The sequence below is a fragment of the Neopsephotus bourkii genome, unplaced genomic scaffold (assembly GCF_033783945.1).
Source record: "Neopsephotus bourkii isolate Nb327-2 ecotype Australia unplaced genomic scaffold, CSIRO-AGI_Nbou_v1 NB_74, whole genome shotgun sequence".
In the NCBI taxonomy this organism is placed as follows: domain Eukaryota; kingdom Metazoa; phylum Chordata; class Aves; order Psittaciformes; family Psittacidae; genus Neopsephotus; species Neopsephotus bourkii.
In genome coordinates this window covers 102,936-127,094 of record NW_026900591.1, presented here as the reverse complement: position 1 = coordinate 127,094, position 24,159 = coordinate 102,936, and the positions used below count along the sequence as shown (strand labels likewise).

General features: G+C 36.7%; 1 protein-coding gene across 1 annotated transcript in view; it reads right to left on the bottom strand.

Moving 5' to 3' along the window:
• Positions 1–833: 833 nt before the first annotated feature.
• The window catches only part of MBOAT2 (membrane bound O-acyltransferase domain containing 2), an 89,741-nt gene continuing 66,415 nt past the window's right edge, over positions 834–24,159 (bottom strand). Inside the window, exons 6-13 of the mRNA XM_061354659.1 lie at positions 20,539–20,593; positions 19,539–19,722; positions 13,521–13,713; positions 11,079–11,182; positions 10,687–10,751; positions 6,431–6,563; positions 4,485–4,636; positions 834–3,915 (exon numbers count right to left, since the gene is read on the bottom strand). Of these exons, the coding sequence (XP_061210643.1) occupies positions 3,693–3,915; positions 4,485–4,636; positions 6,431–6,563; positions 10,687–10,751; positions 11,079–11,182; positions 13,521–13,713; positions 19,539–19,722; positions 20,539–20,593 (1,109 nt within the window). The 3' untranslated portion in view covers positions 834–3,692. The remainder of the gene's footprint in view (positions 3,916–4,484; positions 4,637–6,430; positions 6,564–10,686; positions 10,752–11,078; positions 11,183–13,520; positions 13,714–19,538; positions 19,723–20,538; positions 20,594–24,159) is intronic.

The window sequence follows — 24,159 nt, the reverse complement described above, 5'->3', positions numbered from 1 at the left end:
TACCGTGCACCCTGTCATACAAGTGTAGCAGTTATATTCGTATGACTTATTCCCACAGGGGAAAAAACAGGTTATTTCAGTGTAAGATTTTTCTAATAAACAATATATTATACTGGTAAACCTCATACCACAAGTCAGCGTAGAGCAGGGAATGTACAAATACCTTTGTAAAGTCATCTTACTAATATGAATTCTTATCAAGAGCATATTGAAATGCATACCAATATTTTTACATGGTAATATATTTTAAAATTTCACCTATTACTGAAACCTTGTCTACATGTCAACTTAAGGAATGGCCATGGAAGAATAAGTTTTCCAAATACGGGCATATGTGTAAATGTAAAGCTAACAAAGCCTTCCCAATAACAACAGTAGTAGGCACCACTGACAGTATTATTTAAATATACAACTCTTTCATTAATACAGAATCATAAAGGTTGAAAAAGGTTAAGCAAGCAAATAGTTATTATCAGGGTGACTACATTTACTAACATTAACTCATTAAGTGCCTGAATGAATTGTTCACAATAGGCAAGTATCTGCAAAGCACCATAAAATTATGAATGATATGTTGTATTTACTTCTCCTAGTGTGCTGACCTGCAATACAGAAAACACCTTTACTTTCTGGATATACATTAGTTAATAAGCAGAAGAACACTTAAAACCAGGTTTCCTTCATGCCCAAAACTTCTCTAGGAAATTTACTTTTTCCTGTTTTTCCCAGCAAGAGTAATAATAAATCACCACCATCCTTTCAAATTCAGTATTATAAAATGATGTGTGTAAAACGTAAAAATTATCTAAAGCATTGGGGCTGGCTGCTTTTGAGACTTTGACTGAATGGATAAAAAAATCCAGTGTGATAGCAAGGCAGAAAACTAGTAAAGCAGAGGGAGAGCAACAAGAAAATCCCAGTTTGACTGAAATCAGAGTGCTGCCATTAGAACAAAAAAGCCTCTTTCCATCGTCTCCAAGAGACTTGCATGAAGATTTGCATGAAGAGTAGGTTTTGGTTCAAAGTACTTTTATATTCAGCGATGCCATTTAAAGGGTAAAGTCTAGGACACTACACTTGAAAATAAATTCCGTGCAGAACTAATTAACTGCCATAATTTCTTGTGTTGCACTTATTTAAGGGGTTCAAATAATGAAGAAAAAAGTCACAGCCAATTTTGAAACCCATATATCTTACCACTTGTGCCCGACTAAATAATGTACTTATTTTCTTAGTTGGCAATTTAAGCACATACAAAAGTTCTGAATAAAACTGTTCCTGTGAATCCACTCACACTGAAGTACACACCTTCGCTATCATAAACCTGCCTATTTTCTGGGAGTGCTTACAACTACATTTGTATTTCATAATGAAGAATTAGTAAGCCTCCACCACACACATGGGCACACATGCCAAAACAAGAGTACCAGAATATGAATGGGAAATTAATGGCACATTAGATGATGTACTGGTATTCGAAAGTGCTTGTTTGATACGTAGGCTGCACCAGAAAATGAATTTAAGATCAAAAGCAACAAATACTGAAAGAATCAACTCAATTTTATTCACCCCCTCAGAAATATGCAATTCAGATTTCTCATTTTATGTAAATGTCCCTTCAGGAACAGAAAGGGGGAAAATCTCTTTCCTGATTCTGTACCTAGTTAAGGATAATAAAACATAAATTAGTGTGCCCTTACTGATAACCAACATAAAAAAAAAAACCCAAGCCATAACCCCATGTCAAAGAGGCATGTGAAAACCACAACCCCATGTAAGGGGAGGTCTACTTGGGTAGGGGAAGTAAGGACTGAGTCGTCAGATTACTTCATTTTAGAGATAACACGTCTGTCACTGAAACAACAAACATCCCTACTCATCTGAACAGACTCATCCACTCTCATATTTAGTTCCCCCTTTCTAATTGTGTACATTAATTAGAGCTAACCTATACTTACGGAAAAAGCATGTTATCCTTCTGAAGTTTTATGCCAAAGGCCAGACAAAGAACTAGGACAACAAGGAAATAACTCTGACCTGACTTCAGATCTGGTTCTTGAGAGAATAAGCCAGAAGTACTGCAACTCTTTCTGCACGGTAATATCCCCAAATTTGAGGACCATCGTTGCACTTCTGGTACTAAGAATATTGACCCCACTAGTGCCAGATACTTGATGAAAACTTTAAGGTTCAAAATATTATGACAAATTTTTTCTCCTCGTTCATTTGTAGGTTATTAATCAACAAGCTGAATTATCTGGTAGTATTTTGTGTCAGTTTTAAAGCTAAAAGAAAAAACCCATGTAGATAAACAGTTTGTGTTTACTTAAAAAAATTATATGAAAATACAGAATATAAGGAATTAAAATGTAGCCCTTTAACAGTAGAACTCTAACAGGGACCACCATCACAATAAATGGTCTGGAATAGATATAACCACTGAATTATTCCCTTGACACACTGTCATAATTCAGTAAATCAGCTATTCTAAAGGATTTATTTCTTTTATAATGTCACTGACAAATGAGATGTGAACTTTGCATCTAAAATTCTAATTTGAAGAAAAAGCTTTTCCTCAAATTCATGTACTTCTTTGGATAAAGGGAAATCAATTATCAAGCATACAGAAACTGGTTATTATAGCAATTTCATGTTTGACCATGTTTGCATTAGGGCTCAAGGTAATTTCACTGCATTATACAGAAAGCATCAAATAACTGTTGTATGCCTGAAAATTGAAAATAAGTATTAAAAATCGTGTTTTGTAAAACAGTTCTATGCTAGAACAAGTATTTCTGGTATTTAAGAGTAAAAACGCACTTTCATTGAAATCCTGGTGCTTGCACGTTGGGTTCTGTGTCCTACATCTGCCTTCTCTAGCAGCAAAGCCCATCTGGCAGTGTTTTATTGGGTTTAGGTGCTTCAAAGTAAAAGAAACCTAAATTAGGGCCATCAAGACCTAGAAAAGGTGAACCTTTAGGTGTTTTATATTTTGTTGATCGATTCAGAAGGGCTATGTGTAATTATACTCTTTATCAAAGAAACCTAACTATAATTTGGCATCAGTAATGCTTACAGTTCTGTAATGTACTATACTAGTTTGAGATACTTTAAGAAAACCCTCCAAATACTGAGATGCTTATTGCAATTCCCTTTTAAAGATTCAAAAGCTTTCTAATGACTTTGCATTTCCTATTTTTATCTTCTTTATAGCGTATAGTATTATATATTTGAAATATGCTTTTCACATAAAATCAAACTTGAAAATACCCACTTAGAAACAATATTTCAGTAAATAGAGGGTTTAAGGCAAGTCATTCACTTGGAAAAAATCCATTTCCATTTGTTAATACTAGATTGACACAATTTTATTCCACCCCATCAGTGCCTTGGGATACAACGTACATTCAGCAAAGGGCACACATATGACCCTATGGACATACGTTGCAAGTCCTGAGTGCCCATTGAAATAATGGTAATATCTTCATATAAGGCGTGACCCACAGGGACATGGCATGGGAGGGGTTAATTTGTTTTGTTTCCAGTCTTGCTATTGTATGTGATTTTCCTAGGTAGGTAATGCATTCTTTTCTTACTAAACATCTTTGCAAACAAATACAAACCCCTTTAAAAGGTGCTAAAAATGGGTTTCTGAAAACATATAAAATATATTCATCATAGTATTTCCTCAATCACTGTTTCAATGCTTGATATCTGCAGGTTATTTCTTGCTTTTGACTGAAACTATTATTTGTTGTGGAATAACTGTTCTTTTGCAAAAGATTTTCTTCTTCTAGTTTTTTGGACCATATGGGCTGGACGCTTTCATGCCTTTTACTTCCTTTTTGAGTTCTTTTCAGTGGAAATACCAACAACACCAGGATGCTGGCAATATGAAGACAGAAATAGCAGGAGCTAAAACACAAACAAAAATAACAATTCAGTAAAACCTGAACTGCTCTCACACACAGGATGTCTAAGGAATACACTGTCAAAACCTACTTGCATTATTTGCATGTAAAACAGGAAGACATTAATATTTCCTTTAAGAAAAGTAATAAAGGGGAAATCAGAGATTAAGTCTTCCCTCATAGTACTTGGTGCTGTAGCAGAGATTTAAAGTGAATACAAGTCTGCTTTCAACTTTTTTTTTTTTTTTTTTACAAGTTACTTTTGGGAAGTCATTATCTCGTATTGCTCTAAAACTATTCCAGTGCACACAATAATCCCAAAGGTACTCTCTGGTTTTCTTCTTGCCTGCTGTTTCCCCTCCCCACTCCCACCCAGCCCCAGGAAACGGAAGTCCATTATAACAGGAAAATGAGAGCACTTTCTGGTTTCCCACAACACAAACGATGTTTGACCACTAGAACAGAAATAGTTTGCTCAGCTAACAGATCAATCATAATTATCACTAAAAAAGCTTCCAAAATCTGATGCCATAGAAAATACAAAGAAAACGGAAACAGGTAGAATGTGCTTACCTGTAAAAGGTGATAGAAGGTTTTACAGAGAGCAGTACAAATGGCACGACTGTGTAACTTATTGCTACTTGAGTTGCCATCCACGTTACAATATCGTAACATAGTTTAACAGCAGGAGAGTCAAGAAAATAATGTCTGATATTGTTTCTTATCTGAAAAAGCAGATAATAGTAAATTAGCTTAGGAATAACTTGGAGAGCTATCTTACTGTACAGAGTTTGGTGCACTTCTACAAAATTCACAGAATGAATTTAAATGCTACAGCGTGGTCAATCATCTCTGAACTATCCAAAATGTCCATCAACTTTAATAGGAGCCAGTTCAGATTCCCTGTCTTTTAGGATACCGTGCTGCATCCAGCACAGGAATTTAAGTATTTCTGAATTTAAGCAGAATTTAAGTTAATCCCCCCTAAATCCAGTGCTTGTCTGAATGAGGCAGACATTGTATCTCATAAAGCCATTCTGTAAATAGTGTTGGAGTAAATTTAAAGCCAGAGTGCTTCTGTTGAAAACTTGTATATGATAAGCCTTTTTCACATACTTGCAAGTAAGACGTATTTTAGGATGAGTAGGGTATAAATCACAATATACAAAATATCAGGTCTAGTGACATTTCAGGAGTCTTGGTAACCAGTATCAAGGGCACTATTATAAAATTACTCAGTTTTCTATGCTGAGTCTTTTGTTCATATAATTCTGGGCAAACAATGGAATACCAAAAGTATTAAAAAAAAAAATCCAAAACCCACACAGGTTTGGGTTCAGTTTTATTTAAGTCTATAATTAAAAAGACATTAGCAGATATTCTTCCCTCCTTCCTTCAACAGAACTGTCATCCTTGCTCACACTCTTAATTTTCTGACGCTCTTATTTGAGCTTCTGTGCCACTGCCACCTTCCAGTCACCTGCATTCTGATGAGTTGCACACCAAAGTATACAGTTTAGCTTTTCCAATCTTCAGTTTCTTTAAGACTCCTTGTTCAGAAGAACATATCCAAGGCTAGCTCCTGCTGATTTCATTCTTTACATTAAAAACCTTTTTTATCCTTCTTGTCCTTCTTACCCAAATTCACCTGTAGAAGTCACTCTAGCCACATTCCCTTCATCCTGCTATCTCCCTGCAGTTTTCTCCTACTGTCACATGCAATGACACATTGAAATGTGAAGTACCACCTTCCCCTAGCTATTACAGCAACAAAAAACAGCCTGCTTCATTTCTTATTCTCCTAGTTCTTTTAACAGAAAAGTGGTCTGTTGTGCTGCTCTGAGCTGATGTGATTTGTTTGTTCCTCTTTCCCAATGAGAAACTGATAAACCTGCCTCTGCTCTTAGCAGCTTTCTCAGGCAGAACTGTGAGAGATTTCTTGGAAGATTTGCTGGTTCCATACAGTTCTGAATAAGGGCTTCAAAAGCTTGTTAATATGACTGCACTGCTGGCTGGCCAGTTTTGAATAGTAACTGCATGAGAGATTTTTATCTGCTGGTTGAGGGGGAGCATTCTTTAGCTATCATCTTTACAAGGTACTGGATGGAAATTAGGGAGGGAATGGACTTTGTCGACATATAGCATTGGCTCACAAATTTTAAGTTACTTATCAGTGATTTTTTTTATCCATAATTAGAACTTTTTTTCAAAATGATCTTGGATAACATCATTCTTTTCATCGCGGCATAACAACACATGGTCAATTAATCCAGAGAAAGAGCTTCCACAAAAGATATGATACAAAGACTTTATAGGCTGTATACAGTCTTGCTTGTTTCCACTGATCAACCCCTTCCCATAATTAATCATTGCCACTGCTCTCATATCTAAGAAAAGTAAACACCACTACCAAACAGAGTGTATATCAACTGTAAAGCATGTTATTGGACTACAGAACAGGATCGATTTCCTTTTACAAAACTTACTATTATTTAAGTAGATACTTGGTTGGTACTTACAGCTCGTGCTGCTAGTGTCATTAGTACTCCTGTTAAGAATGTTAAGTAATATCCTGGGTAAACCCCATGCCAAATGGCAGAAAGGATGAAGGTCTGGATCGTTGGGCTGAAGGCAGCGCGCTCATAGCACACTCTGGCAAGTCAAAGACAAGTCAAGACAAATAACATAAGATAAACCACCAACAGTCTTCCCAGTTATCAATTATACATTTGTACTTTTGGTAGTTTCTTCTCCAACACAACATTTACAATGCGACTGCAGTTTACAATTATATACCAATGTTGCCACTATATTATGACTTACAGAAAATACTTAAAGCTATTTGCAGCTCCCAATTTAACCCCTCAGTGCTAACTTACTCTCAGTGCCATCACATACAGTACTTATTTATAACAAAGTGATACACAAGCATCCAAAGACAGGTGACAGTGTTAATAAGGGATCTTGGGCCATCCAAGAACATGTTGGAAAAGCTGCACTGTAAGGCAGAGAGCACCCCACAAATTTCTGTGACAAGTCAGAGGTATATTTTTCATAAAATGAAAGCATTTTATAGGAGAAGGGGAAAATAACAACTACCTTCAATTTTGTGTAACAGAGAGACTACAGTGGGTAATGTATCTGTGTACGGCAATTATGTGAGCATGACGATGAAACTAATGATGTGAGAATATCAAAGAAGGAGAATGCTGAACTCTGCTACTTAAAATTTGAGACTCTGTGTTATTACACCAGGTCCTACAGTACGGAATCCTAGAAGGAGAAGCAGAAAAAGGAATCCAACACAGGTAGTTCCTAGAAGACATTAAATGACACAATGACAAACCATCATGATGTGGAAGAATGATAGGAAACATGGTAAGGTCCTGATATGGATGGCTTCATCAAGATTTCTTTAATGTCTTTAATGATCTGAAAACCAAAAAGCAATAGCAAATATGGAAACAGATACACACTAACATGAAGCAAAAATAAACAGCACAAGCATGCATGAACACAAATCTAAAGCTAATGCACAAAAATGAGTTTTAACTGAAATGGTCATAGATACAAGCATGTAAAAAGATTTTATAAGCACACAGCAAGTAACAGAGGAAAACAATGTATGGCTATTATTCAAAGATGACAAGCTAATAGAAGATCATACATAGGGATGAAACATTCACTGCTAATGTAACTACTACGACGTCCACATACACAAGAGACTGGATACAGTTAAAGAGAAGGTAAAAAGCCAGGATCTGAATAGGGGAAGATCAAAAGTATATTTTGCTGACTTAGTATATTCCAGTCAAGTACTCTGATAAATTTCATTCTATAAGGTCTTCGGTGCAGGGTACCAGCTCAACCCTCCTCTCCCTGCCAAGGGGCTTCACTAACAATGGCCATTAAGATGAGAACATGGGGTTAAGCAGGGTGCAGGTGCATACATGTGTAATAGACAAAGCTATCTGAGGACATTTGCCCAAAACAGACCAACTCAGACATGAAAGTAACATGGGCCAGACTAAACAGCAACCAGGGAATTTGAAAGAGACTTTCGACACAAAGAATCCCTCAGCCTAGAATGTACAAAAGCATTAGGAAAATTTGTAACAAGTCAGGGAGACACCTTGGAGCAAAATACTAATAATGAAAACTTGGTCTGACGCTGATAGAAGCTGCCCCACCACCATCATGACCTCTGTCTTGGCCAATGCAGAGCATCCTCCCTGGTAGATGCCAAGTGGACTAGATCCAGCCAGGGGCCCATCACTGCAGTTTGCAGTACACAGGGAGCAATGTCTCATCCCTATCAGCTGTGTACATGTGAATTTGTGGTATGCTTGTCTAATAGGCACATGAATCCAACGTTCATAGAGCTGGAGAACTTGCATCTTGCACAGGCAGTGCACACAAGCACGGGCCCACAATTCCAGAAGGAGGGATGGTTTTGTATCTCATATGTCCTTGGAATTGGAGGTGCGGTTTGCATATAACTGTGTATGTACAAGTGCACATTTTAAACTTCTTGGGATTAGTTACAGAGAAGTGTTAAGAAATGTTGATTAAACCAGAACACTGAACATATACATTGTTATGTGTTCCAGTGCTGGTATTAACTGAATGTATATTTCACTGACTGGTGGTTAATTGTCTCATTAAAAACATTTAACTACTTTATGAAAATTGCCCCCTGCAAAGCATTCCAGAGTTTAACTAGCAAAAGTTAGATAAGATTTACTCTAGGCTTCAATTTCAAAGACTAAAAAGTAAGCCTAAACAACTCCATGAATTAGTCAATAACAAGTAGTGTTGAAATGCTTCACTTGACATTCCTAAAACAAAATCAAGGAAACAATTTTCATCACAACAGGCTGAGAAAATCTATTCAAATACAGGTGACTCAGGTGAACATATCCATAATTTGCTCCAGAAGTGGAAAGAGTTATCAACTGTTCAGGAAGGTACTGCTTTTGGTCTGGTTCTATACTGTCATTACTAGCTTGGGTAGACTGAGTAGTATATGTTTCCAGTTTGTCTTCCCTTCCTTTTTTGGGGTGGAAGGTAGTTTGGACAAGACTGACATTGTTTTCTTAGCAGACAGAGCACTAGAATCCAAAATTATCTCAATAAAGTCCAAAGTATAGACCATCTAAGAAGAAAAGCAGAAGATATAAACAAGTACCCATTCCTACAGAATTTAGCCAAATATGAATCAACACTATGCAACACTAAGTATCAGCTGAGCATGAATCAACAGTACGCTGCTACTGCAAAAAAGATGTAATACTGTGATGTATTAAGAGTATTATCTAAAGACAATAGAGGTAATGAATCCACTTAGATCATTCAACTCTGCCAGTAACAAGCCAGGGAGAGACTTCAGAAGTTGTAGCAGAAGTATTACATCCACTGTAAGAAAACAGGAAGTTTGGACAGATGCCAGAAGAGAGCAACAAGAACCACAAAGGTTTTGCAAACATGACCAAAGACAAATGGAGTTAGGCATTTTCTTTAGAAAAAAAAAGAATGAACTTCAGCACTAAAAGGAGTCTCATTTAGAATCATTTCATTTAGGAAAGTCGAATGTTTTTTGAAACGCAACCTTTTCCTATTAAGTTTTAATACTGAAAAACTTCCGTTCTCTAACTAAAATAAAACGCATTTTAAAATATCTAAATAGCTTACTTGCCTTATTAAATGATCCATTTCAATACCTGAAAGCATGCAACTCTTCCTTGCTGGCTGTCCCAGCAATAGATTCTATTGCCTATTGAGCCAAATAGAATAATCACATAAAATTCAGCTTCTGTTTTTAACTGGGTCAGAAAAATATTTAGGAATGAAATTACGGAAGAAAAAGGAACACCGGATACACTAGAATGTTTCTTCCACCAGATTTCTTTCTGTTGCCAGTCATCCTAGAGAAAAGATAAAGTCCTCCGAGTGATGTCAAGGCAGGGGTCTTGGTCAAACTTGTCCCTATTGATAAAAGATCACAGTATCACAGTATCACAGTAGGTTAGAGATTGGAAGGGACCTCAAAAGATCATCTAGTCCAATCCCCCTGCCGGAGCAGGAACACCTAGATAAGGTTACACAGGAACGTGTAACCTTATCAGATCAACTGAACAGAGACTGGGAGAAGGGAAACCACACCTGTGTGCTACTCAAGAACACTTTTTTGCTTTTTATTTACCACAAAGTAGTAGTAAAAGTAGAATGATATAGTTCACTGGGTACTCACTATACCTGTTTCCCAGACAAGGAAAGAAGTGCCTCTGAGGGATATTAATTTGCAGATTTTATTGACAGCACATTGTAGGGTTTGGTATTTGCCATGCACTCACTATGGAAGGAGCACAGAAAGTTGTCTCACAGAATGTATGGAAATTCCTATATCACTGTGTGGCTAAAACACTGCAGAGCTTCCAGAGGCTAAAAATGTACATTTTGCCTGCTACTCGCAGTGACATGCGCTGCTTTCAATGCTAAGAGACAGCAAAACAAGAGATGTCTCCACAGATTAGTAGTTTTAGATTCCCTATGACCAGCGAAGAAAAAACAGTTTCTATCACAACCTGATAGAAAGTTACTCTAAAAGAGAAGCCCGAAATTCAGAAGCTTTAATTCAAGTATTACAAGAAGAATGTCCCATGCAGTTGCTAAACAAATGATGTTTTGTAAAGTTTAGCTTTAAATGTTAAATTATCTTCAAAGAAATATTTATTTAAGAAACTGCAGTGAGGAAAAGCTTTCTTTTAACAAATACCTTTTAAGCCAAAGAGCTGTTTGGATATTCCAGTTATCAAGAAACATCTTGAAACTTGTGGAAAACTGTAAAATAAAAACAAATTATTTCTGTGATTGTAAAGGTACAAAACTTCTGATGTATAAATTATAAAAAATCTCCTGACTCTGATGAGTTGCATAAAGTACTCACTCAACTACTCAAAACCACAAAGTATTTTGGAAGTCAACTGACAAGCAGAATATATTCAAAACAGACTATTTTTGATCCTTTCCTAAGGGTGTGAACACATCATTTCTGACTTAGAACATACTCACTTATCCTGAGGAACAAAACGCGTAGGAAAAGTTACTGAAATTACAAGCAACTACCTACACAGGCACGTATTTCATGTGAAAGAGCCAGAAACAAACCTCTATTTGCTGGATTCTCAGATTTGATATTAGATCCCAGCGTGTCACTCCATTTTTATCATAGCCTCTAAAACCAAACCCTGCTGCATTATTAATTGCATCTGCTGCAAGGAAACAAAAAAGAAACAGATTAATTATGACCTGCCTGTGCTACAAATCATGCATCGTACATGTAGTTTGTTCAAAATATGTATCACATTTTAAAGGCTATTTGTTTGTTGTTTTTTTTTTAAATACTGAGATCACTGTTATCAGAAAATAATCCAAGGAACACACTGGCTTTCAATTAAAAAACTAAAGAATGGAAGGTAGCTCTATGCACTTCATAGTGCAGATGTCCCTTCTCTCTCATACCACCTACTTAGACTTACTTGATCAGCTATACAGAAAAACAAACTCAATGACATGCATCAAGACTATGAAACACTGTCTGGTTGTAATGATTTGAGACAGCAGATCAACACTCAGATGTGCGTCCTTGGTCATCACTACACAGTCACATTCTGTTAGCTCAGAAATTATCAAAAGCACTGCAATGCAACTGTCACACCTTTTAAATGACAACCAGCAAGGAAAGAGAAATCACTCAGTTTGTATTACCATATTAGAAGAACTTACTATATACAATAGTGACTTGTAAGAAATTTGGGGGTTTATTTTCCATTTTCCTTTCTTCTCAACAACTTTCCCAAGGTATTAATCCAGCGTATTTGGAAAGTAAAAGAAACAATTGTCTCAAACAGTTCCTTTCCTGAAGTTGTTTCGCCAGTTACCTACTAGTCTGGAGGAGGGCTTTGTGACATTTGATTTATTAGAGGGTAATTTATAACAGTTATTTCCTCATCAAAAACACTTTTAAAACCCACCTTTGAAAGCAACAAAACTTGCTGCTATTCATCTGACATCACTGATGTTGACTCAAATACTAGACAATGGTTTTATGCTCAATTAGAAACAGCTGAAAACATGAACTTCACAATCTCTTGCTAGCTAGAGCGAAGACTACAACTAAAGTACTCATTTCATTAACCAGCATTTTAATAAGTATTCATTTTAAGTAATTGGTTTCATTAACAGATTTTTTTCTTCAGTGTAAAGAACAGTAATGTGCAACTCCAAAGCATAACATCCAGCAGAACTGTTATGGCCCCTCACATTCTACTCATACCACTAGAAGTTTAGATGAGGTGAAGTGGAAGGAAGAAGGAAAAAAAAAAAAAAAAAGCACTATCTAGCAAACTAACAGTACAGAGTTAATGTAGTTTATTTTCTTTAGTATTTTACCAAAGGAATGCTAGCTCTGCACTGCTAGTAAGTGCACAAGGAGAAATCCATCTGAAGTGTTATAGAGGAAAAAACCCAAAGATTATTCATTTTGCAGATGACTCCTACACTTTACAGATGATGCTACTGGTGCATAAGAGCCCAATATGCAAAATTATTTCATTCCACAACAAGCCCCAGAACTACTATATCTAGACAAGCTGAAAGCACTTCATTCATTGACCAGGAATGAAACCAGCAGCTGTAAATGAGTCATGCTGCTCTGCTACACTAAGGCTTTCTTTATTGTATTGTTTCCCACAGATTCTCTCTCAAAAGAGTTATGAAACAAATATGTAAAACTGGAGAGGAGGAGGAAGCTGATGAAATCTGGTTTGTGAGCCACTTTCAAGATGTCAGTTTACAAAAATACAGCATTTTGCTGTTGTATGTGTTGAGCTTTTATTTTTCAAGTAACATGACCTGAAAATCAAAACATTCTTTAAACTGTATCATCTATTCAGTCTTAAATCAGTGACTATGGGTGTTATCCTGTCGGTCATTAGAACTTTTAATGAACAATGACTAAAACTGAAATATCAACCATCAAATTCTGAAAATACTACCAGAAATGCCATCTACTATTAACAACACTGTAATACATCTGAATTTCAATATATTCGGTTTTTCTTCATGCCTGAATAACATCAAGCAAATTACTGATAACCACAGAAAGAGGCTTAGAATAACCTTTCAGATAAGCCAAAATGAAGGTATTCACCCAAACCAAAATGAACCAAACCAGGGCTTGTACCTCAGAACAGATTCACAATCTTTTTAAAAATCAAACAAAAAAATCATTGCTCATTATAAAATAATTATTCTTTAAAAAAAAACACCACAAACAACCACCCTTATGTTTCACTCAGATTTCTTCAGCAGACCATGATCCCATTTGCAACACTGTCACAACACTGTGCTTAGATTTATGGCAAGTTTTGCTTCTCACAAAGAGACACCATTCAATATACTTTGACAATACTTCATAATATTTATAGGTACTCATGTTCTCCTAAAGCCTCAAGAGGGCACTGTCACTTTTTAATACATGCCTAGTGTGCAGCATCTCAAATGAAACTCAATACATACACTTTATTTTTCTAATATACACGCACTTACCTAAAGTCCATGCAAAATAATACTTGGGTCTGGCAGCCATAAGAGACACATACAGGTAGAAAAACCTTACAGGCCATGATGCTGTAGCCCTGAAGTTGTCATCAATGTTGTATTCCACAGGCAAAGTTTCTGTAATTGTCATGTGGAAGAGTAAGGACAGTCCACAGATTAAGAGCTTCTGTGCCACAGCTATCTGAAAAGTTTAAGATGGGAGAGTTTGTAAGCTTCCTTTTTGTTAATCTTCTGGAAACAAAGGCAGATTATAATCCTCCTTCCCTAAACAGATGTATATACAGCAATGTACACTCCTGACTTTAGAATAGTTGATAATATTTTAAAGAGGCTCAAGGAGTAGTTATCTGGAGTGAGGAGCACTACTGGTAAACAACACAGCAAATTCAACCTCACTGCAGTGAGACTCTATAAACCCTGTCAATACTGGGAACACTCTTTGCAACTCCAATTTTTGTTTTCTCATTGTCAAATTACTAAATCAAGTAAGTTTTTAAGACATCACAACACAAAGTATATAATCTAGGACAAGAGGAGTGCCATTATTGCAGAGATTCCCAAACAATGGCAAAGCTTCAGTTCATTTTTGGTAGTCTTTGGCATAATGCAGTGTTCAGTTCCTGCCCAACCCAATGTATCAATCATCTCTATTTGATTATTACAATATATGAATTCTAAACCAACTAAAACGCTGAAAGAGCTTATGAATTTTCAGCCAAAACACCTCAGTTCTGTACAGACCTGTTCTCCCAACTAGAGTGTTCAAGCTGTAAGGAGTCAAATAATATGCTCACAGACATATAAAAATACATTGTTTAGGTAGGACCCGGACTCAATTTTTCTCAAAATACCATTTTACTAAAACCACCACACTAAAGAATATAGTCTTAGGAAAACATTTGTAAGGTTCTATTATAAAAACGCAGAGAGCAATAATGCACGGCATTGGCTCCTTTCAATCACTAGTCTGATCAACATCCCAAGGGGCAGATACCATGTTCCGTGCAAGCCCTTAAAGTAGCACACTAACCGAGCAGCTAGAAAAGAGCATCTTGAAAGCCAGTTCATTTAAAAGTAATTTTCAAGTTTTTATTGTTAGTGGTATCAACATTTAAACATTACAGTTTTCATTTACATTTCAATTTTACAGGTACTGAACTTGTCAAGAAAACAAGCAATCCAGCTGTTTGTCTTTGAAGCATCAGAACAAAAAGATAACAAGAATCCGTTTTCTGTCCCTCCTGCTTCGAGTATACTTGCCCAGACTTTAAAAGGTAACATCCTGCTTCAATTAGAGTTCAGCTTCACATGTCTAATTTCACAATAAAGAGTGATACTGTTCCGTGATACAGAATGGAGCATTAAGTGCCCAACTGAAAACACAGATTTCTGCAAGATCCAGTCATGAGATGTAAGCGGTGGTGCAACCTGATAAAAAAATTAGACTTGGAAAAGCTGTAAAATAGTGAGGGATACAACTGTGGATACTGCATAGATCACACATGTCTCAATCTCAGAAGGTATCTCAGAGAGGATCAGAAAACCCAGCTAATTAAACAAACCAGCTGGTTAATTCAAGGGGCAAGTGCCTACTAACAGCTAAAACTGGTGTTTGATTATTTTTTCTACTTGCTTTCTAATAAACTTGATTTCACTATTTTACTCTATTACAAGACCTCAAAGTAAAGGGCACTGACTTTCTGCCCTGGGTTTGGTCGGGATACAGTTAATTTTCTTCCTAGTAGCTGGTAGAGGCCTGTGTTTTGGATTTATTCTGAGAATAATGCTGATAAGACAGTGATGTTTTAGTTGTTGTGAATCTTTAACTTTGGTATGCAATATCTGATACATACAAAAGTTTGGTATTTGTAAATACCGAAAGGCATCACCCCAAAGCTATGAAGACAGTTGTAAGAATTTAACTTCAAAGTCTAAGCCATAATTAAAAGTCATGTTTAATTTAGCATGAGAAACAGTATTTATAGGCTGCTAACATTAGTACATAACTTAAAACATAACCATAGAAAATAGATGTTTTCCATCTGAAGATCTCTACAAAGTCTCAGAATAAGTTTTGTCAAATTACAAGTAAAATTTTCCCTGTTTAAAGGCCTGCTTTTGCTACTGCCACTATTTCCCAGTTTTTCTGTTGGTAAATAGAAATCATTGATCTGCATATTCAACCTAAAATATGCTTAGTAGCTGTTAGAAGATTTTTAATTAAATTGTGGAGGTGAAAGCCCTTCTTTTACAGGGAAGCATCGGTTTCAACAAAACTCGTACTCAGAAAAAATGAACTCATGCAGGGTTCTGCCATAAACTGTACATCTAACAAAATTATCTCAGCAGTTTTTAGTTTGTACTTGTAAGACAAAATACTGAGAAACCAGTTTTTTTTATTTCATTAGTATTTAAATGCTGTATTTCTGCAATTTAGCAGCAACATTTCAGTGCAGGGACAAGCACTACTTTAATCATAATTATCTCAGCCCCTCAGTCAAGCTGATACCACTTACAGGGATCAGTATCAGATGTATCAGTGTCCTTAGCGAGCAGTGATGGAGATCTGCCTCTACAAAGACTGTGAGATGCAGTCCCTGTCTCCTCACCTTCAGTGCAAGATTTTTGCCTTTTCCTTCTAGTGAGTCAGATTAGAGAAACAAGTCAGGTGGAAAACCAGAGTTTGAGCTTGGGTTTTAGTTTTTGCTTCATTTCACAGTTGGGTTTTTTTTTGGTGGGTGGTGTTTTGCTGTCTGGTTTTGTTGTTGTGGGGGCTTTGCTTTTTGTTTTATTTTGTTGGGTTTTTTTAAATGACAACTTTGATTAAGTCTGGATCAAATTATCTGAATCAGACCACAACACAGCGCAAAGCATGTTAGCACTGCTAGGATAAGCAAAGGTCCTTACCTTGCATGGACCCTACTCCAAGGACATAGCATATTCAGCAAGAGTTTACACTTCAGTTGGCCTAAATAGTTCATTAAACTGTAGCCTTAGGCTTGTTTATAGCACTCAAGTTTTTAACACATTTACATACAAATAAAAGCTTCCACCTGACAAAATAATCTATAGTTCAATCACCAATATAAATGCATTAGGTAAAACATTAATTCACTTCCTATTGCTTAATTAACTAGGGAAGTGATCTAAACTTCTCTGCTGTAAATGGGTAATCACTGGATCACACAAGAGGGTTGGTCGGTTTTTACAAGGACGAAATAACTAATTTAAAGTTTAAACTTTAAATTTCTTTCAAATTTTCAAATACGAAAATAACTGTTCCATTAAGGCATTAAAAGACTATAAGCTGTAGGATAACTTTGACCTCAAATGAAGTAGTACATACACCTTATTTTACAACAAGAAGAGTAGAAAGGCCTGGCTTGTTTGGTTTTGATGAAAAAAAACTGGGCATAATCTGTATTAAAAATACTGAATTATGATCAAGGCTGGGAAAGAAAATTGGTAACTTAAGCTACAAGACAGTGCCAGGACAAAACCAAATTAGATGGGAATATAATTAGGTTGAAGGCTAGATCTCTAGTCAGAGAAAGGAGCTCAGGAACAGCTTTCTAACTGAAGCAATAAATGAACCTTTTATTTGAAAGAACTTGTTCTTGATGGATAAAGAATCAATAAGAAGCTCAATATAATATAGAACTATATTAAAGCATATTATTCTGGGGAGGTTAGCACCTCAGGTAAAAATTATAGGTAACTAAGCAAGAGCTTTATAACCTATAGGAAGAGCCTGCATAATAAGCAAGAAAGCAGATATCTGCTGACAGGAATCTTGTATTTTAAGGGTAGCCATAATAAAAAGAAACTTACAAAGACAGATATTAATTTCTGAGAGTTGACACCACTTTGAGCACCAACAATTGATAGCTTGCAAAAAGGCACAATAGGAGGGATATGAGAAATAAGTTTTAATATGCTGACTTGATTAATTTAACATGCAATGAACACAGCAATAATACTAAACCAAGTTAACATCATGCAGTCAACACACAGTATAGAGGAGGAGGCTGCCATGAACTACTTTGGTTATGTAATTATATTTAACAAGAAATAAAACTTACTGTAAGTCAGCCGAAGGGCTTATTTTTTTCCATTTACTACTTTAACATTTGCTGATCCCCATTACATTCCAGGGTTTTTTTTTTAGTTTCTAACAATTTATTCTTCTTAAAATAACATGAGAATCAAGGAACAAATTTAAAGTATTAATAAGTTAATGGTATTTAAATATCCTTCTAGAACAAGACAATTAATATTTTAATTGATGCAGCAAATGCAGTAAAATAATATTACCCATATTTCTCCAAAAGCACACAATACTCACTGGTGTTATAAAACGCATACAGATTTCTCTAACACCAGTGGGGAGATGAAATAACAGCACAGACAGCTTCTCTTTATGTCGAAGCTAATGCAGCATAAATTGCAAAAAGTTTCAAGCATCTCAAGGGCAATTTATTTTAAGGAAAACCACTTACCTGAAAGAGGAATCCATCACAGGTTTATGTTAATTTCTATTGACTTTGTTCAGACTACTAGCAAGATCATGTGGTAAAAAGCTAAGTCGTCCTATCAGGCAACCAGTAGATGCATGTACAGAAGTACTGATACCGACAAATTAGTTCCATTTATTTGCAGTAATTTTGCTACATGTTTTTCTGCAGAAACAGCATTTTATGTACATTAGATGTGATGCCTCAACTGAGCCAAACAATGGTTAAAAACAAAAAGATGTGTCTGCAGCTTTGCCAAGACAACACATCAAGGTAGACTGTGGACTATGAGGTGCCAACCTACGCAAGGAATTCTCCTGTGTCTTTTGCCCTTTCCACCTACTTGCTCCACAGCATTTCTATGAGTTTAGGTGCTCTGCCACCATGTGGAGCAGTTTAAAGGGTTATCATCCTCTAGCCACCAGTTTAGATCCATTTGGTCCAAATTACTACAAACTACAAAAGACAGGTAGAATGGAATGTGCAAAGAGTCCTCATCTACATTCAAAGCAGATGACACAATCAATTGGGAGGCACTCAGTGTTAGCCCAGCTGTGAGGATTGTAACCTCTAGATGGTCAGAATGCTAGCTGATCATCTGTAAGATAAGCAGAGAGCAGGAAACTGGTGCTGGAATAATGAAAGCCACTCATCTATCTGAAGATTTTCATGATAATTCTGCTTTTTAAGTGAAGTAATAATTATCTTAGGCAGACACAAATTTAAAAGTCTGATATACTCCTATTTAAGAGAACAGGAAAAGAATGACAAGGTAATATTTGGTACCCTAAAATTTAAGAATAAGCTAACAGCCATACAATCTCCCCTGTAAGGTATGATCACCTGGACTTTTGTATGTATTTGGCCTCTTTTCTGAAAACAGAACAAAGAGGAAAAAGAAATGTACATATTACTAGCCACAGTGTTATGGATATTCCATCTTTTACTACATCTTCAGATCAAAATCCATCTTTAACACTTCTCTCTACATGAATGAAAGCAAGAAAAATGACACTCTTCTGTGACTGTTTTTCACTTTGTTACATGGAGTGTCTTCTATTTGCTGCAAGAAGACATGAAAAAGAAATAGAATTTGTGAACACTCATGGAAATTTACTGGACCTTTTAAGGCGCAGCTTTCAAATGACAAAATGTGCATTTCATCCTTACCAGGACTTTTTGCTATGGACAGTGTATGCTTTGGAAGAAACATGCATGAACTGTTTTAACTTAAAGACAGCTTTTTACCATATAAGCTTGTTAGGAAGCTTCAGTTTAATCTGCTTTTAACCACAAGATCCGGACTGGAAACCATGGAGAAAACCTGCCTTAGAAAAGAATAAGTATTTAACTTTATGAGCAGGGAGCTATAGTGTTGATGAATGAACTCCAGATACAGCTCAGAAGTTATGCCTGTAAACGAACAGTGCAAACCAAGCTTTCCATGCAATGATTACGTAAGCATCAGCACTGCAAGAGTCATACATCTTACATTTGGGGAAGGATCCGTTTGTTCATATTTGGTATCTTCCTTCCCATTTGCTTCAGACTGTTGCAGTTGGTATGATCTGCCTTCAATGAAAGTAATATAGTCTTTGTAAGAGCATAACGGGCCTGCCAGGATACCCATGAAATTACAGTTGTAACTTAAATACTCCAGTAGACTTGGCATGCGTCTGTAATTCAAAGACAAGCAACTCGTGAGATGGAATGTGTAGTTCTACAGAATTTCCACAGCAGGAAAAGTCATACTCCATGTTATTGCTTACTCTGACTACAGAAAAACCCACATGTAGAAAAGCAGTTTTTGTGTCTCTGGTAATCACAGCTCAAAACATTCTACACATACTATTTCTTTCCAAACTATACTGAGCATTTTCAGACAGATCTCCTGAACTCTGGTGACTCTCTCCTCACACAGCAGAGATGTCTGAAGCTGAGCCTGGGGAAGGAGTAGGAAGGGTGTTTCCCTGCATGTTTGTTAAACTCTAGGCTTTCTTGTTTTCCCTTCAGTAACTGAATTGGTAAACAAGGGTTTGTGTTAACTGGCAATAATTTCAATTAAGGAAAATGTCTCAAGTCAAGCCTGTTTTGCCCAGGACAATATGCTACTCTCAAGTCTCCTGAATAAAGAAAGGGAAAAATGTAAGTTAAAGACTAAATACCAGAATTAAACATGCATGTTCCTTCACCAGCCACTTTAAGTGTACTGAATGTTAACTAGTCTCCTGCCTGCTATGGCATTAACTTGCATAGACTGCATAGAATTTCGAATGTTTTTCTTTACTAAGAATAAAAACTTTTAGCAATATTTTCCAGAACAGATGTATGAATTAAGCTACAAATGTAAAAAGCATGGATCCATTTTACATGGGTAAACTCTCTATCTTGAATGTAAACTGTAGCAATTCCACAGAGCATTAAGGCAGCACACAAAACACCAGCTTCTTTCCACCCCAGAACTAGACTCACAGAGATGCCTGAAAGCCTACCTTACAGCCAAGCACCTCTGAGATGGAGTCAAATCTTCATTTTTCCGAAACATTCCTAGGGAAAAGGAAAAATAAAGAAAAGCTAAACCCCCACACACGAATTAACAGTTTCTTTACTCACGAGAGTAAAGAGAAAAAAAAGAGTAAGCCACACGCTGCAATTTAATTTCTTAAGTCCGCAACCAATTTCAGAGGTATACATCATGTAAAATTTTTGCTGGAATTGGATCAAACAATTCTTACTGTTGACAAAACTACAAACTCTCGTATCCTCAGTTATACCCAACAGCACCTACACCTGAAATCATGTGGATTTCAGGAAAGCATTAAGATGGCTTGTAGTAGGTGTTGACAAATAATTCCTCTACATTGGTTAAGATTTCAAAGTCTGCAAGTTTTAAACCCCCTTATTCCCAGTCCTGGAAACTGGACAAGCCCCAAGCCTCTTTCAACATTGCAGTAACCCAGAGACATCTCACTAATGACTGACTCAATGTATAGTATGAACACAGTCCAAGACAGATTTAAACAATTCAAAAGTTAAGGCAGACCTCAAGAGCATCTTCATGTTGCAGCTAAAGACTGCAAACAAGGTCCAGTGAGAACATTAAAAGGTGCTCAAGTCTTTCACCAGCATCAAGGAGAAGCCCTCACCCCTGCTAGCAGAAGCAGGCAGGCCAAGTCTAAACTCAGCGGCAAGACTGAATTTACCTTCTTGCCATAAGGACCGCTTTCTGAAATGCTGGTGGCTACCCCTGAAAGATGGGCTTCAAAGTCTGCACTCCCATAAAAATAGTGAAAAAATTATGACCTTCAGCACTTAAAATTGGTATTAACCACTAACTCAGGAGCAGAGACTAAGCAGAGCTCTTGCCTTCAAACAACTCCTGGTTCATGCTGTCAGCACTGCTTGCCAAAATGACTGACTGCTTCAGCTCCTTCTGCAGCCCCTCCACTGGTTCAGACATCAGCACACACGTCCATTCCCTGCCATTCACATTTGCAAGTTTCCTTTGCCATCACAAGCAATAAGAAATCTATTTTTATGAGCACAGTTTTCCCAAATTAAAGTTATGGAATCCCATGTGAATTATCTTCTTCCCTCGCAGCGCCTAAACTCAACAATTTCTAACCAAGTTTGATGAAAGAGCAGAGGTAATATAGATAGGAAATCTCAATGTGTTTTATGAAAATAGGTGATTTGACAGAAGATCCTTCTCTAGTCACAGAAAACTTGCCTTCAGACCCACCCCTTGATGCCAGTAAATCCAGAGGGGAGCCCTTATATTTGAGAGAATAGGACAATTTTAGGACATTAGGAGAATTTTAACTGGAGCTAATTTATTTTTATTTTTTTTTAATTTTTTAGATATCAAAATCAGTCAAGCTTAAGACAAAAACAGACGGGGGGGGAAGGGTAGAGGGGAAGCCAAATCTCATATATTCTTATGACTCATGGAAATACTTGTTAACTAAAAAAAAAGATAACACTGTTGTCTTCATATGACTCCACGAACCATGACTTGTACACACTTACAGCTTTAAAACTGCACTTCTAATCTTAAAAGTAGCTGAGAATATGGACAGGTTAGCAACTTGCCACCTCCCCTCCTGTAATATGACCTGGAAAAATACCTTCCTCAGTCCTGATCCTTCAGAGCACAAAGTGACCCCTATTCACCTGCATTCAAGGTAAGAAATTAAAGGGCAAAGCATCACCCCAAACTTCATGCAGGCAACTTCTCTTCCTCATCATTACATTTCACATCATCTCCTTGTAGAAGCATTTTGAAAGGACCTTTCACCTTCAAGGCTGTAAGATTACAGTTCTCAGTAGCGAATCTTTGAATTTAACACAAAAACTCCTATAGATTAATGTAGATCACATGACATGACTACTCTAGGGAAGTAGCTGATACTCAGCCTTCGGTCTCTCACAGCATATACATACAATGTAAATTGACCCAAGCAGGAGCATCTTTCACGGTTATACTCCACATGAGTATTCACACCCTTTAGTCAGAAAGTGGATGCAGTCACCAAGTGTGTTCAAGTGAAATTGCATAAAGCCAGACTAACCACTGTATAAAGGTAATTACACAAATAAAAGAGAGGTGAGGAAGAAAGAAGTGGCATATTTGAACTGGGTTCCAGTTATATACATGTGTAATAAGTCACTAAGGCCTAAATAACCTGGTGAGCAACACAATTGTTGTCTCAAACATACCACAAACAAGTAAGCCTCCATTAATTTTTCATTTCCCTGTCTCAGTAAGATCTCCCTCTAGCCAGGAATTTCTTTGAGGTCACTTCAGTGACTCCCTGAATTAGTCTGTTGCAGTCTTCTTTCATTTAAATCTCTTCTCAGTGGTTTGAAGGCCCATTCATCGCCCCTGTGCTGCACACAAGAACAAGGAAACACAACCGATCTCTGCCTCTGTCATACTCTTGCAAGCTTTCAGGAATCTACTGTTCAGATTTTTTAACACATAGAAAATACATATGGAAAAGATGCTCTTACACTGACACTTATCTAATGAGAGATGAATTAATATATATCCATTCAATATTTCCCAGGCAGTGTATCTGCCCATGGGAACAGAGGCCTCATTAATCATAGCTCTTCCTTACCTACTTCACACTGGAGATGAAAAAACCCCACTTTAACAGTACACCAGTGATAGGGAACTCATGAAGTTTTGTAACCTTTCTCTGGGGATTATGACAATTGTTTTCTCCTGTCCTAAAATAGGACTACTACAATAACTGCAGCTTTTAGTTGCTACCAGCTCACAGTGGGGATTACAGAAAATGGCTTTTATCGAACATCTGTTAGAGAGGTGAAGTCATTTGGTCACTCAGGAACCACAACTTGGTTTTCTCATCTTTAGCTCTTTCCTTGGTAAAAGAACTTTGTAACTCATCGGTAGCAAAATTTATCCCCAGCTGTCTAGATCATGAGGAAGCTGCATCTTTTCATTCCTCCTCAAGAGATCGTATCCCAAAGGTACACACCAATATCCTGCCATACAGACTTTATTAAGGCATATTATGACTACTATCATGCTCTCACTACAATAAAACAATGTTTACAATTGCATTACAGCACCACTCCAGCTTTGCTCTAAATCTGCTTGAATATATCCACCTTCGTATTTGCATGCAACCTGGCTAATCAGTTATTAATATTGTTTAGATATAAGCCTGTATTACAATGATAAACACGGAGATCATATCAGAGGCTCTTTTGTAATTACAGTCAATTTTGAGGTTGTGAAATGGATCACCAGCTGAGCACAAATGCATGCCATTATTAAAATAGTTTAAAACCTGAAGACAGGCAGACAGTAACAGTTTTAACTGTTACTAATACATCAGCAGAAACAAAAGCAAACACATAAAGATGCCAGTTGAATGAAAATGCAAAGAAACTACAAAAAGCATGAAAAATAAGAAGTCTTGATATCCAGAGAGCTATGCAAGCAAACACCAGTCCAGAACAACACCTGAAGAGCCCGGAGGGGAGAAATACAATTCTTTTAAACACTAATGTACATGGCACTGCAATCAAAGTTACTTGGTAATGGATACTGAAACATAATGACTATGCTGTCACTAACA